Source organism: Dunckerocampus dactyliophorus, chromosome 2 (assembly GCF_027744805.1).
Source record: "Dunckerocampus dactyliophorus isolate RoL2022-P2 chromosome 2, RoL_Ddac_1.1, whole genome shotgun sequence".
Taxonomy (NCBI): Eukaryota; Metazoa; Chordata; class Actinopteri; order Syngnathiformes; family Syngnathidae; genus Dunckerocampus; species Dunckerocampus dactyliophorus.
In genome coordinates, this window is record NC_072820.1 from 41,711,980 (window position 1) to 41,726,969 (window position 14,990).

The window sequence follows — 14,990 nt, forward strand, 5'->3', positions numbered from 1 at the left end:
GTCAGATTTCCGTGATGAACAACGTAGTTCCGCTTAGTTGCTGGGGACATTTAAGGAAAGAGTTTGGCTTCTCAAAACAATATGTGTTCTAAAGATTAAAACATTTGCATCACAAAAATGCCTTCTCAAAAAATGCCATGTCCAGAGGGCTCTAACAATGTTAAAAGCCATATTTACAAAGTCATAAACAGGTGTTCTATGCTGTAACTATGAAAATATTCCATTTGTTAACATTGGATCCTACATTGCAGAAATGCATTTAACGGGTCTGAAACCAATTAACCGAGGGGCGAGTGTAAGTCCCTGTTAATGGACGACACTGCTGATGGGGACGTCATACAACTTCATGTCAAAAAATCTGAACTATCCCTTTAAGAAGCCAAAAACTTACCACTTCCACACGGAATGAGAGAAGAACTTGTATTTCAGTATGTTTTGCCTCATAATAGACCATAATCTACCACGAAACAGTGATCATTTATTAATTAAATGATATAGCGAGTTAGCGATAATCGAATATTGCGAGAGACAACTGCCTTCCCCCGAGTGGCTGTAAGATGACACTTTAGCAATCTTTGTTGGCACTGTATTAGCTATCTGTGATGTTGTGACATCACAACCTATCATAGCCATCCCGTGATAACAATGAGTGCATGGTGTCGTGAAAATATACTTCAGTGAAAATATATTGGCTTTTCCATCCGAAACAGTACATGCGCCTCATTTGGTTGAAGAAATAAAGACAATAATATTATTCTAATCTGGGTAATTCATGAAATACATCCATTCATATTCTGGATTGCAATTTGATCTTTGATGTATTTATTTTTGGCAGGATCGTCAGGGTAGTTAATTATCGACAGTATGAGAACAAGCAACTTACTACTACAGTGTGTCATTCACAGTGTCGGCGGTACACAATGTACATACTGTACGCCGTGCAGTCAATATTCCCATAACTGTGTTTCATCATCATCCGTGTCCTTCCGAGAGGCATTTTTCATATTTCTCCCCTCTCATAACAATAACAAACATTTACTTAAGACGCTTGCGAAATGCTTTACGGGGACAAAATCATCACATCAGAGAGGGGGAACCACAATAAAAGACGATTTGAACATTTTAAAACAGCAGAATTAGCAATTTTAAACAAGTTTGAAGGCTGTGGGGAAAATGAAGGATGCACAACATGTTTTTTTAAAAAGCAGGCACAAATATATACCTGTAGTGTGTAATGTCCAATGCTTGTATTTATTTGCAATGACTCGTTGAGCCTTTAGTGCCCCCCTTTGGTCGTTCTGATGTTCTGCAGCTTCAAGAAACTCGAGCAAAATCCTTGCTTGACTATGCAATCCGGGACAATTCTATATGTACACAAAGGCATGGGTGGGTGCGTTTAGTGTAGAAGAAGAGACATAGTGAGCCAGTGGGCACTCTCGCATGGTTATTTTGCAGACGGCAAAGCGGAGATGTTTTTTTTTCTTTCATTTGCTGCAATTGTCCCGATACTTTTGAAAGTTGACTTCGTGGAAGAAAGGCAAAGATTCACTTACTTTGTTTTTAATCAAACAGGAAGAATGTTAAACCGCGGAAGTTGGGCCAATTATTAACATTTAGTGGAATATGTGCAAGCTGCTACCGTACTTCACTCAATTAGGGGTGAGCGGATGGACCCAAATATCGACAACATCAATATCAAGGGTGGTATCAGTTCCCAGTATTTACTTTGTGCCGGATCGGTGCCAAATTTGGCAGTATCGCCCACCGCTGGCGTCTAATGAGTGGAATTGGAGGACAGACTGACGCACCACTGGGAGTTTTGCGCCTCACGGCCCATCCAGTCACGGAGCTGTGACGTCACAGGAGGAGGTGTCCACCCTTGTGTTTAAATACATCTCCAGTTCCACGCTCACGCATAGAAGCATCCAAGAGCACCAAAAGAGTCTTCATCTCCTCAGAAAGCGCCTTTGTTTTACCCGTCCTGCGCAGGCTGCACACTTGCACCGCCGCCATGATTAAGAAGATGTCCCCATCCGAGACTGACTTTGACATCCCGGCTAAGAATTGCTACAGGATGGTCATCCTCGGTTCCACGAAAGTCGGGAAAACGGCCATCGTGTCCCGCTTTCTCACCGGGAGGTTCGACGAGCAGTACACGCCGACCATAGAGGACTTTCACCGGAAACTGTACAGCATCAAAGGGGACGTCTACCAGCTGGACATCTTGGACACATCCGGGAACCATCCTTTCCCAGCCATGAGGAGACTCTCCATCCTGACAGGTATGCCTCACTTTTCCGCGCGTGTATGCTGCAAAACAAAAAAAATAGAAAGAACACACGCAAAAAAAAGTTGTCTTCTCCTTGCAGGTGATGTCTTCATCCTTGTCTTCAGTTTGGACAACCGAGACTCCTTCCGCGAGGTGCAGCGCCTCAAGCGTCAAATCTACGAGACCAAGTCGTGCCTGAAAAACAAGATGAAGGAGAACATCGACGTGCCTCTGGTGGTCTGCGGCAACAAGGGCGACCGGGAGTTCCACCGGGAGGTCCAGCGGGAGGAGATCGAGCAGCTGGTGGCCGGCGAGGACAAGTGCGCCTACTTCGAGATCTCCGCCAAGCGCAACGACAACGTGGACAAGATGTTCCGCACCTTGTTTTCCTTGGCCAAGCTGCCCCACGAAATGAGCCCGGATCTGCACAGGAAGGTGTCGGCACAGTACTGCGACATGCTGCACCGCAAGTCCCTGAAGAGTAAGAAGATGAAGGACGCGGCGGGGGAAGCGTACGGGATGGTCACGCCGTGCGCGCGGAGACCCAGCGTGCACAGCGACCTCATGTACATTAAGGAGAAGGCGGTCGGAGGAGGCCAGGGCAAAGACAAGGAGAGGTGTGTCATCAGTTAAGCGGACTTTTAAGACACGACAAGGACATTTTTAAATGTTAAAAAAAGGAGAAGCAGCCATGTGCTTCGGCTTTCCCGCGTTCACACGCGCAGGCAGGCGCGAGGCGGGTCCGTGACCATGGAGCTAAGCCGTGCCAAAAACATAAAATACAAGACTTGAGAATGTACGCTCCTCGATCTGTCAACTTTAGGTGTGTCTGTCATCCTACTTTGTGCGCGTCGTGCGTAAAAACAAAAAAAAGTGTTTGTTGACGTCATCGAGGAGGAGCAGCAGCAGTGGACAATATTGCTGTTTACATCTTGTGGAACCTTTTATAACTTGAATGTCACTTTGCGATCTCAGCTGTCTTTTTTATGTATATTTATTAACGTCGCTGTCACTTTTTTTTGTACACAATAAAAAGTACACAGAAATATCACGTGCATCCTTTGTTATCTTGTTGCGCATGGCACTATAGCAACATAGTACTTCCTCCATACCCGTAATGTTTCATCACGATATCAATTACTGCATTAAACCAGGGGTGGACAATACTGCCAATGTTGGTATGGATCCTATACCAAGTAAATAGGGCCAGTGTTGCCGATACTGATAACATATTCCTTACATATTCCAAAACTCCAAATATGAACATCCATTATTGTGGCTGCACTTTGGGCTGGCAGGCAACTGTTTCTAATATTTTGCTCACTTGTTGGGCCACATGAGAGCTAGGGGAAAAATATTCGGGACATTTGAGACCACGGCACATTCCAAACTATAATTTAACAAGAAAACAAAAATAATAATAATAATAATAACAGCAAAAATGTTAAAATCAGCACTAATTTCCCTCACAATAAAAATTATAATCTAGAGAGAAAAAAAATCAAAATTTTATGAGAATAAGGTCATAAGATTATGAAGAAAAAAATGATGTCATTTTAATAGCATAAAGTTTAAAAATTAAAGAAAAAAGATGCAATTTTTTTAGAGAACTATTATGACAAACAAACAAAATGAATAAAGTTGTCACTTTTGGAAAATTAAGTTGCAGAAAAAGTTACAATGTTATGAGAATAAAGTCCATTATTATGGGAATAGAGTCAAAATGCCAAGAAGAAAATATACAAGAAAAAACTTGATAATTCAAAAACCATGTGAAAAAGTGAAAGAAAAAACAGCTGTAAGTTTACGAGAATAAAGGCAAAATATTAAGAGATCAAAGTCACAGTTTTACAAGAAAAAAAATTATATTTTGAGGAAAAATAATGTAATTTTAGTAGCAGAGAGTTGAAAAATGCATTGCTTTTTTTTATATAATATAATTTTAATCTAATGTAATATAATATAAGAAACATGTAGTAGCATAAAGATTAAAAATTAAAGAAAAAAGACGTCATTTTAAAGAGAACTATCATGAGAAACAAACAAAATGTTGTCAGTTTTGGAAAATTAGGTTGCAGAAAAAGTTACAATGTTGTGAGAATAAAGTCAAAATATTATGGGATTAAATTCAAAATTACAAGAAGAAAATTTACAGGAAAAAAGTTAGTGATTCAAAAGCCAAGTGCAAAAATGAAAGAGAAAACAGCTGTAAGTTTATGAGAATAAAGTCAAAATATTAAGAGAAAAAAAGTCAAGTTCTAACAAAAAAAAAAGAAGAAACTCAAAATATTATGAGGAAAAATAATGTAATTTTAGTAACATAGAATTGAAATATTAAAGAAAAACACATACATTTTTCAAAGTTGTAATCAAAGTTGTAAGAAACAATGTTGTCATTTTTAGGAAAATTAGGTTGTAGAAAAATTTACAATGTTATGAGAATAAAGTCAAAATATTATGGGAATAAAGTCAAAATTACTGCGATCTGACCAGTCCAGGGTGTACCGTGTCTCTCGCCCGAAGTCAGCTGGGATAGGCTCCAGCATACCCCCGTGACCCAAATGAGGAGAAGCGGCATAGAACATGGATGGATTGATAGATGGAAGTCAAAATTCAGAGAAGAAAATTTACAAGAAGAAAGCTGATAACTCAAAAGCCATCTGCAAAAATGAAAGAAAAAAACATCTGTAATTTTACGAGAATGAAGTCAAAATATTAGGAGAATAAAGTCGTATTCTAACAAAAAAAAGGGGGGAAAAGAAGCAATTTTACAAGAATAAACAAGTAATATTATGAGGGAAACAATTAATTTTAGTAGGTTATAGTTCAAATAATGAAGGAAAAACAAGATTTTTTTTAAAGTTGTAATAGTATGAGAAACTAAGTTGTGATTTTTGGAAAATTAGGTCGGAGCAAAAGTTATAAATAAAGTCATAATATTACAAAAAGTACATTTATGAGGATTATTTAAGAGGAAAGTTGAGATATTTGGAAAAAACAACAACAACAGCAAAAATGTGAAAATAAGAGCAAAGTTTATACAAATACCTACAGTATATCACACAGCAGCGATGCCGTTGTTTTTCTTGAAACATATCTAACGTCTTAGCATATCTACAAGTACAAGTACATGCGTTGCTTTACAAAATATCAAAGCGCATCCTTTCATTTTTCACTATGTGGCCCTCACTGGAAAAAGTTTGGACACCCCCGCATTAGATGTACTTGATGAAGAACATTGCACCATCAAGTGCACTTACATCACCCAACGGATGACACAATGTGAGCACTGACAGTGGATTTGTTATCGTCTGTATAATCTGTTAACAGTTCGCTCTGCAACCTTTACAGCAATTCCCCTTAGATGAACCAGAAACACTTGTGACATATAAGCTTCTCCTTGCTTTGAGCAACAATCCTGAAGACTGTGTGTGTGTGTGTGTGTGTGTGTGTGTGTGTAAGAGAGAGACAGAGTGTAAGACCCACAGCTGTGTGCTAATAAGTAACACGCCTGTATGTGCTTCACTCCTTGTTGCATTTATAAGAAGAAAAACATGAAGACCATCTCCCATGTTTTATTCTAATTTGCATTTCTCGAAATACTGTAAAACATGTCTTCATTCCCAGTGCACCTGCAAGAACGTTTTCGGACGCAACACGTTAGACCAAGGGTGGGCATATTGCGGGCCGTGGGCCACATCAGGCCCGCCAAGCGTCTTAATCCTGCCCACCGGACATTTCCAAATTCCTTTTTTTAAACCTTTAACATGGAAAATGTAGCTGGCAACATGACGTGCAGTGCTATTGTGGCACGTTTGAGGCGCCAAAATAGTCAGATGCAATCTGTAGCTTGTAGAAAAAAGACATCCAAACAACACAACACATTAACACACACATGACACAGAAAGTAGCCTACCTACTGCACCACGTGGGCATACAAACAAATATCCACGCACAATACCCATGCTCAAAAATCACCCATAAATTCCCACCGCAAGGCATGCTGGGTAGCTCGTGGTACTCTTTCTCCCAACATATTGCCGTGTTTGTTGCATTACCCAGCATGGCTTGTGGACATTTAGAAATAACAGTTTTACGTTTCGTGCTATGTTTAGCGCTGAGTTGTTGATTGATGTGATGCGTTAACTTGCCGTGGATGCGTTGTGTTTTTGTTTTGTTGCACCGTGAGCCGTGAGACACGCCCACCAATATGGGCCGCTGGAGGGGTCATGGGTTCTGCGCGCTGTTACGAGGAGATCTGGGAGGGGAAGAGGTGGCGAGCCTGTGCGTCAGGTCTTGAATGAACAATTCAATATGTCCTTGTCATAACGATGATGGCGATGGTATTTATTTCAAAGCGCTTACACAACACTGCAGTCACAAGTGGACTCAAATGTCACCTCTGTCACACAAAGATGGACTCTTGTTGGCACGATGGGTCGGCCAGGTCCGTGCCTGTCTTAATCTGTAATGCATTTACGTTTGCAGCCGAGCGTGACAGCAGAGTCAGACGTGGCTCAGACTTCATGCCTGGTAATAGCACAGGCCTTGATTACGCAAGTGGCATAATAACTGCAGCTTCCGCCGCAAATGAATGATTGTCTGAAAGACTTTGCTATCCAAGAAGATTCGACATCCAGGCAGGCGGAAACACATACTGTATGGGGGGGTAACACTATTGAAATCAATTCGAAAACCTGACGCTACATTAAAAAAACCCATCAAAATATAAATATTTTTACATGTATTGAACTTATAAATATGTTTAATATGTTTAATTTTTTTTTTTTTTACAAATAAGTCTGTGTAGGCTCTCAGTCGTACAGGAGTTGTCCATCGAGGAAAAGGCTTCTTGAGACGTCTTCTGTACTTCTGTGAAGAAGGTGTCGGACGTTTTGCTCCTCATCCGAAGAGCTTCGTCAGCGAACTAATAAGTGCTGGTAGCTTAGGCCTTAAATACAGTAAGAGTGGCAAATGAGGTGAAGCCAGGGCCGAGCCAGAACAATAGATGCTAACGAGCCAGTATCAGAGTCGTTCATACCCAACTCAGGGAGCGACACTTCCCTTTTATCAGAGGTGTTAATAGCAGGAAAGGATTATACCACTACTCCGCCCAGCCTTAGTGTAAGGAACCAATAGGAGGAGGGTGTTGGCACACAAATTCCGCCCACTCTTACAAATAAGAATAAAACAAAGCAGTACTTCAATGAAATAGCTATTAAGAGATGAATAATACAAAACAATTAAGGGGAATTTTTAAAAATCAAAATCAGTTAGCAAAACAGATATATATATGAATCAAATAATATCCATCCATCCATTTTCTATGCCGCTTATCCTCTTTTGGGTCGCGGGGGTATGCTGGGGTACACCCTGGACTGGTCGCCAGCCAATGGCAGGGCACATATAGACAAACAACCATTCACACTCACATTCATACCTATGGACAATTTAGAGTCCCCAATTAACCTAACATGCATGTTTTTTGGATGTGGGAGGAAACCGGAGTACCCGGAGAAAACCCACATGCAAACTCCACACAGAAATGCCCAAGCGGACATTCGAACCCAGATCTTCCCGATCTCCTGACTGTGTGGCCAATATGCCAACCACCAAATAATATATATATTTTAATTTACATCAAAAAAAGTATTAATAAAAATCAACTTTCAAAGCCGATAATCATATAGACAATAACCAATCCAGTATTCTGGTATATTTTCCACCTATCACAACCTAATGATCATGAAATCTTAAATGAAACACATTAAGGAATTGGAGAATGAAAAAGCATCATTTTGAAAAAAAGATGAATGGGCTGGAAGGAAAAGTGGATGCTTTAAAGAAACAAAATGATGAAAAGGACCGCAATATATTGCAAATGATGCAGAACTGATGATTTGGAACAGTCTACACACATGAACATTTTGATTGTGACTGGGCTCTACATTACACACAGCTGATAACAGAGGAGGACAAGATGATGTTGCTTCAACAGAGCAACAATTGGCCAACTATCTGCAACCGAAAGGGATGGCTGTGGAACATCGATACATGCATGCCAATGTCTGGCAGGAACAAAAACAACACACCTCATCAAAGGTTCACCAACAACAACAACAACAAAAAAGAAAAACAAGGTGGCGGTGCTGAAGCAGAGAAGCAAGCTGAGAGGTACTGTACATCAAATGCAACACTGACATTGCCAAGAAAGAACGCCACTTAAGTATCATAATTACCGTAATTTCTGGTGTATGAGCCACTACTTTTTTGTTCAACTTTGACCTCTGCGGCTTATACAGCGGTGTGGCTAATTTATGGCTAAATTCTGATCTTGTGACATCACAAGCTTCAAATCGCAGGAGTTCATTATATAGAACAATATGACAGTCTGACTCACGGTGTCATCTTACAGTACAATAAAGACTAAACACATCACACAGCAACTTAACACTCCAAAGGTATACATAAGAAATACACAAACGTACCAATACGAGTTTCAAATGAAAAAAACAACTCTTTTAAAGTTTTCCCATAATGCATTGCATATGAGCAACACATCCATTGGCACTTGCGGGGCGCTGCAATGACGTCAGCCTCCCTCTAGGGTCTGGGCTCCTCTGGCTCCCTCTGGTGGACAGAGGCAGCATTGTAGCGCCATCTATCCATCTATCTTCTATGCTGCTTGTCCTCCAATGAAATGCTTTGCTGAGAAGCAATGCATTAGGGGAAACCTCTTTTTTTCCCATTTTAAACTTGTATTGGTACATGTTTGCATATTTCTTGGGAATACCTTTCGAGTGTTAAGTTGCTGCGTGATGAGTTTAGCATTCTTTGTAAGATGACACCATGAGTCAGACTGTTATATTGAGTAATGACCTCCTGAAATTTCCAGTGGGTTGACAAGCTGTATGTGAGTTTTTCGTATTGACCTCAGTTAAGTCATGCAGTGTCAATGCACACGTACTAGTATATTGTTGTGTACGTACTGTATGTCAAACCCTCCAAAGTAACTGAGTGACTGAGTGGTTTCCTTCACATCCTCCTCTGGGCGCTGCAGTTCATCATTGACTCAAGTTAGAATTTAACAAAACCACAGGAAATCATGTACTGATTGAACGTAGCAATGTTTTTTTTTCAGGTTATCGAACAAATTAGAAACCTGGCGCCCTTTGGTAACAGGCCACTTTCTTAAACACTCCAGTTGTTTGAGAAAAGGCACGTTGTGAGTTGTCCATAAGTCAGGGTGACCATATTTTGATTACTGAAAACCAAGAGACTTGACTCGGCAAAGAAATACAGTGTTCCCTCGTTTATCGCAGGGGATAGCTTCTCAAAATAGCCCGCAATAGGTGAACTCCGCGAAGTAGCCAACTTCATTTCTGTACAATTATTATATGTTTTAAGGCTGTAAAAACCCTCACCATACACTTTATACACTTTTCTCAGAAAGACAATTACATTTTCTGACATTTCTCTCTTGTTTAAACACTCTCAAAAAAGTTCAAAGCTTCGTCTGAATTTTAATGAACAACCTTAATGATCAACACAAAAAATGATGAAGACACTCACACATATTTCACTCCTGTGACCGTGACTTTTCGTCCTGGCACCGTTCCGCTGTACTGTAGCGTTTTTGTATCCTTGTTTAAAACATATTGCAGCAGACGAACCGAAGATTTATTCACAAGCTAGCAAGAAAGCAAGCTAGCAAGAAAGCAAGCTAGCGATAACACAGGAGACATTGCAGGACGGCACAAAGGAGATTGAATGACAATGGTCTACAGCCAATCAGGACGCAGAAAACAATGGCCGGTACAGGCAGACGTGCAAGAGAGAGGGAAGAGATAGACACTCAACTTCCCACAATGCAATTCTTCTTAAAGGGCCAGTCTCGGCATGTACTGTAACAGTTCACGCTGTAATAAAAAAAGTAGAAGCACTAAAAAAATTCCGTGAAACGTGAACCGCGATAGATCGAGGGAGCACTATACAAATTTAGTCAAAGATGTCTTCTAATGTCAATACATTTTAAGTATATTTTCTGTATGGATAGAAAATAGTTCTATTACAAAATATTATCTATAACCAAAGACACAAAAGACAGAAAGAATGTTGCAAAACTGTCAAAAACCAGCACAAAAATGCTTCACGACACAGCAACCTGAGGCTAAATGCTTGTTAAGTTTTGGAATGTAAGACTTTAAACTCAGCAAGCATACCCAAGAAAGGTGCTGAAGGTGTTGATGTAGACAAAAGTTGTTTTTGTCATCTGAAAATTATTTTTAAAATGTATGTCGGGGAAGTGACTCATGTCAACAACGTCCGACATCCACCCAAGTCTCAAAGTGCCAGAGTCTTGCCCTCTGTTTTCTTATATTGAGTTCGGAAAATGTTGATGGGAAAATCCTTGAAATTGTCACAAATGGGCCACGGAGAGCATGAATTGCGGCAATGGTTACCTTCGTAAACACACAGCACTGTGTGTCACATCATGTGATCTCAGTGCGCCACTTCCCGGATGCATTGCGTTTACATTACAAACAAATGTGAGGTTCGCTGAGTCATCATGTGACATTATGCAGAAGCTCCAAACATGAGACGCTCCTTTTTCCCGAAAATGTTGATACAATTCTGATCGCAGGGTGGTTATGTTTTTGCCGGCGTTGATCTGTCTGTTTATGTTCAAAATAGCTTGAAAAGTTCTGAATGGATCTGGATGAAATTTGGGATATGGAAGAACTGATTAAATTTTGGCGGTGATCCGGATCACCGTCTTGATCCAGGAATTCTTTAACATTGTGAGATAGGACCATTTTCAGCATTTGTGCATATAACTCCACAAAAAAGAGTCATAGCATTTGGAAAAAAAAAAATACAGGACAAGTTTCCAACAGGTTCTACTAAATATCAAAGACCGATCCAGATAATGGAATCATTTTTTGGGAACTTTGGGATTTTCATCACAGGAAGACAGCAAATGAAGCTATAAACATGCAACAAACACCATTATATATAGCATATATGGGATCTGGAGTGTGCCAACGGATTTGTTGTATCTTCAAAAGCTATGGAGCTAGATCCAGATAGATCCAGGAGAAAACCGCCAATGCGATTTTTGTGAATAACTACTCAACTAATATTGATACCATAATGAATCCAATTGCTAATGGTATGTTTTCACGGTCAAGGAATCTAAATATGCAGATAAAATAAATGTAGGACTAACATTTACACTGTAAACCCGGATAAGTTGATTGTACTTAAACTATTTGTGTCAAGTGATTGCCTCAAATGGTTTAAGTAATTGACAGCAGAGAAAATTAATTTGTTCAAGTATCGTCAACTTAAATGTACAATAGTCAGAATTTAACATTTTCAAGTTATATAAACTTAAATGATTTAAGTAATCAACAATTAAAAAAAATAAATTGTGCAGTCTACTTAAAATTCTAGTTTTATTAACAATATGAATATATTAAATTTAATATTAGATTTGGGATAAGAAAATTCCAATTTAATTATTCTTTTGTCAATGACCACACAATGCAGTACATTTTCTCCTTCAGCTCCTTCAGCAGCAGACTGTTACACCCACGGTGTAAGAAGGAGAGGTTCCGCAGGTCCTTCATACCGACCGCTGTCAGGCTCTACAACACCTGCACCACCTGAACCATGTTGTAGACACTATGCTTTCTTTACACTGTTCTCTTTACTTGTCTTGCTGCTGTAACAAGTAAATTTCCCCGCTGTGGGATAAATAAAGTACATACATACAATTTTATTTATTTTATTTAGACACACAAAAAAACTGTACACACAACACAACAAACACAATAACAGTAAGACCTTGTTTTCATAAAATGAAATGAAAAACAACAACAACAACAACAAAAACACTGATCATGTAGCAGCATGTACTGCAAGTGCAAAAGGAAAAAACTGCATGCTTTGTCTGCTACACAACAAAGCGGGCATTAAGAACAACTATGCAGTGGGGACCAGAGTTGGTAAAAAAAAAAAAAAAACCTGCAACTTTCTAAAATGTGTCCTCTGTAGAATAATTTCAGTAAAACAAGCAATACTAGACACATCCAGTACAAGAAGAACCACATACAAAATGAGCAACTGCAAGAATATTTGCTCCAGTCAGTACAATGTATTTGTGCAACAATCCAGACACGGACCTGAAGAATTGTGCCATGAGCACAAATGTGTCTTACACTGCAAGATCATTCTTCAGCTTTTGAACCTTGGGAGGTAGCTCACTTCAACCTAAATTTAGCATTACCTGCTGAATGAAGGTAAATGTGTTTTTTAAGCACTTCGGGTACTGCAGGTGGAGTACATAGGTAAAGCCAAACGAGAGGCACATGGCCTGAGGTAGGTTGGTGAGTGCTTCCATTACAAGGCTACCCTCTAGGATGATCCCCACTCTTGAGGGGTTTAGTTGTGGCAATGCTGGGCTGGCTGGGCTTGCAGTGCTGGTGTCCTCATAGCAGAGGATTCCCACGGAGGCTCCCTCATTAAGATTCTATAGTGTGAGAAACAAGACAAAAAGAGGATATTCAGGATAACAGCAATTTATCTACAATCAGTTGTGTGGTCTTCATAAATATTATGATTTTCATCATTCACGGTGGTTTTATTTTAGATAATGTTGTGTAAACAAGCTGTTAGAGTCATTTTTTGTGTGTTCATGTATAGGTGTCTGTTGTGGTGTAGATCCCATATTTTGACAGTAGTTGGTGTATTGGACAGTGTGACTCTTTAGGTGTGCTGCTGATCAGGGAGAGGAACACCGGAGTATTAGTGGCCTAATTTGAGCCTTTTTGTTTATTCTCTATTCAAGTTATTATTGGGATAAGTGTGTGTAGATCAATAAAGGCAATATTAGAAATACATTGGAGATGTTTGGATTCATCCAGTGGAGCCGCCACAAACTACGCATTGACTGGAAGTTCCAGCAGCAGCCCCGCAGTGGATTAGGTTTTTTGTTTTTGCAGAATCAAGACACTATCCAAGCCCTTCGAATTTTTACATAAATTGCAGTACAAAATGCAGTAGTTAATTTCCTTTTGCTAACAGGAAAGGCACATTATCAAGTTAAAATCAATTTAAGTTCAATGAAACATTTTCATAAATACTAATTATCACAGCCCATCATCCCAAATAAACAAAACAAGACTGGAAAAACTCCTATCAGAAAACTTTACTCACCAAACTGCTCTTAATTCTAGAACATAGATGCATCATCCCCAAGAATGACTGGAAGTCCTCTCAGGACAAGGCATCTAATGGCTGTTGGCTCAGTGCTCTGCAAAGAAATATAACACACACTTAAATGTAGAACAAAGATATGCATCTTATATCAGTTTATTTGTTTAAATAGAGACGTACCACAAGGGAAGGTGGGAGAATTAGTTTTTGTACTATGTATGAACTAACCATTAATATCATTACAAGAAAAAACAGAAATGTCAACCCACCCTTGTCTGTTGTAGCAGGTCAGCTAACTGCTTGCTTATCCGACCTGGCTTCCTCTTGAAGATTTCCATCAAGCTTGGACACAAACCATCAAGAACACCAAAGAACTCTTCTTTAAGATTTCTACCAGCAACCCTGTTAAACTCCAAGTACACCTGAAAAATATGAAATATGCTCAATTTTGATATTCAGGCAGAGTTACTTATAACATTAATAACACAAAAAAACAAAAGAAATTTAAAGGACAATTTCACAAACCTGGCTTTCAGTGAAAAGTGCTGGCCAGCTTTGGACCATCTGGCTGATGTCAGGCTCATGCTTTCCAAGACATTTTAACATGGCTTTAAACAAAAATAGGAGGGCAAAGTAGAGAGGGCTACTCTAAAAACACAATGCTGCAATTGTCCAATGCTCAAAATTGACCTAAGTCAACCTCAAATTTACACACATTCAAACGTCCATGTTTCAAACTAGAAATGTTCCAGCAGTTTCTAAAACTTGAATAGAGAAAACAGCTCACCTCATTCAGGCAGAAAATGGTATCCTCTTTATAGCAGGCAAATGTCCTTTATAAGCGTCCAATCTTGCTAAAAACAGAAGAATGCAGGCAGAAATGTATTGTCCTAGGAACATGCAAAGTGCAATGACCTTAAATTGCTCTGTGAAAATGGCGCAACTTTCTCTGTAACCTCCAACTGACAAGCCCAGACTTGTCTTGAGTTTTGAGCCAATCACAACAGGGCAGCACTGTGACCTGAGACTAAAACTTGATAGTTTAAGTTTGTTAAACTTACAAAAAATGAGTACACCCAATGACTGTCTCATACACTCTTCATATACTCATACTGTTTAAGTAATGTGATAAAACTCATTTTTAAAAGTGGTATTTACTCAAACTGTTTGCATAGAATGAACTTTCGGGTTAACAGTGTATGGTGTAAATCACAATATGGGGGGAACTATGGCGCTTGCCGGAGGTCTGCGCTCTTCGAGTGCTTTTATAGTTTGTCCTTTAACTCCTTTAATATATTAAGTGCTTTGGAATTACGTATCATTACAAAATAGACACAAATCAAGAAGAAGAAGAAGAAAAAAAAACTTCAAATTGTACGCCCTGGTGTCGCCTACAGCCGTGCACTGTGACTGTTTACTCGAGGCTCATGACAAGATCTGTCCTCTAAATTTAGCATTCGGGCACAACCAATACGCAGCGTCTGTGATTTGAGAGTCGTCC

General features: G+C 39.5%; 1 protein-coding gene and 1 long non-coding RNA gene across 4 annotated transcripts; one reads left to right on the forward strand and one right to left on the reverse strand.

Moving 5' to 3' along the window:
• The first annotated feature begins 1,902 nt into the window (after positions 1–1,902).
• LOC129176960 (dexamethasone-induced Ras-related protein 1-like) lies at positions 1,903–3,317 on the forward strand. The gene is made up of 2 exons (XM_054767583.1): positions 1,903–2,282; positions 2,370–3,317. Exons 1-2 carry the CDS (start codon positions 2,012–2,014, stop codon positions 2,900–2,902), a joined length of 804 nt encoding a protein of 267 aa, XP_054623558.1. The 5' UTR covers positions 1,903–2,011; the 3' UTR covers positions 2,903–3,317.
• Positions 3,318–12,074: 8,757 nt separating this feature from the next.
• Positions 12,075–14,557, reverse strand: LOC129177225 (uncharacterized). 3 transcript variants are annotated; one of them, XR_008569598.1, is made up of 5 exons: positions 14,277–14,557; positions 14,015–14,097; positions 13,759–13,911; positions 13,490–13,586; positions 12,075–12,803 (listed from the first exon to the last, which is right to left on the reverse strand). It is a non-coding gene; the product is annotated as an uncharacterized LOC129177225 (long non-coding RNA). The 3 variants fall into 3 exon arrangements; XR_008569597.1 differs by having other exon boundaries at positions 14,015–14,557; XR_008569596.1 differs by lacking the exon at positions 14,015–14,097 and having other exon boundaries at positions 14,277–14,554.
• Between the last annotated feature and the right edge of the window lie 433 nt (positions 14,558–14,990).

Excerpts from the sequence above, each read along its gene's own strand:
- LOC129176960 (XM_054767583.1), top strand. The coding sequence starts at position 2,012 with ATGATTAAGAAGATGTCCCCATCCGAGACTGACTTTGACATCCCGGCT. Across the intron at positions 2,283-2,369 it reads GAGACTCTCCATCCTGACAG|GTGATGTCTTCATCCTTGTC; the intron begins GTATGCCTCACT and ends TTCTCCTTGCAG.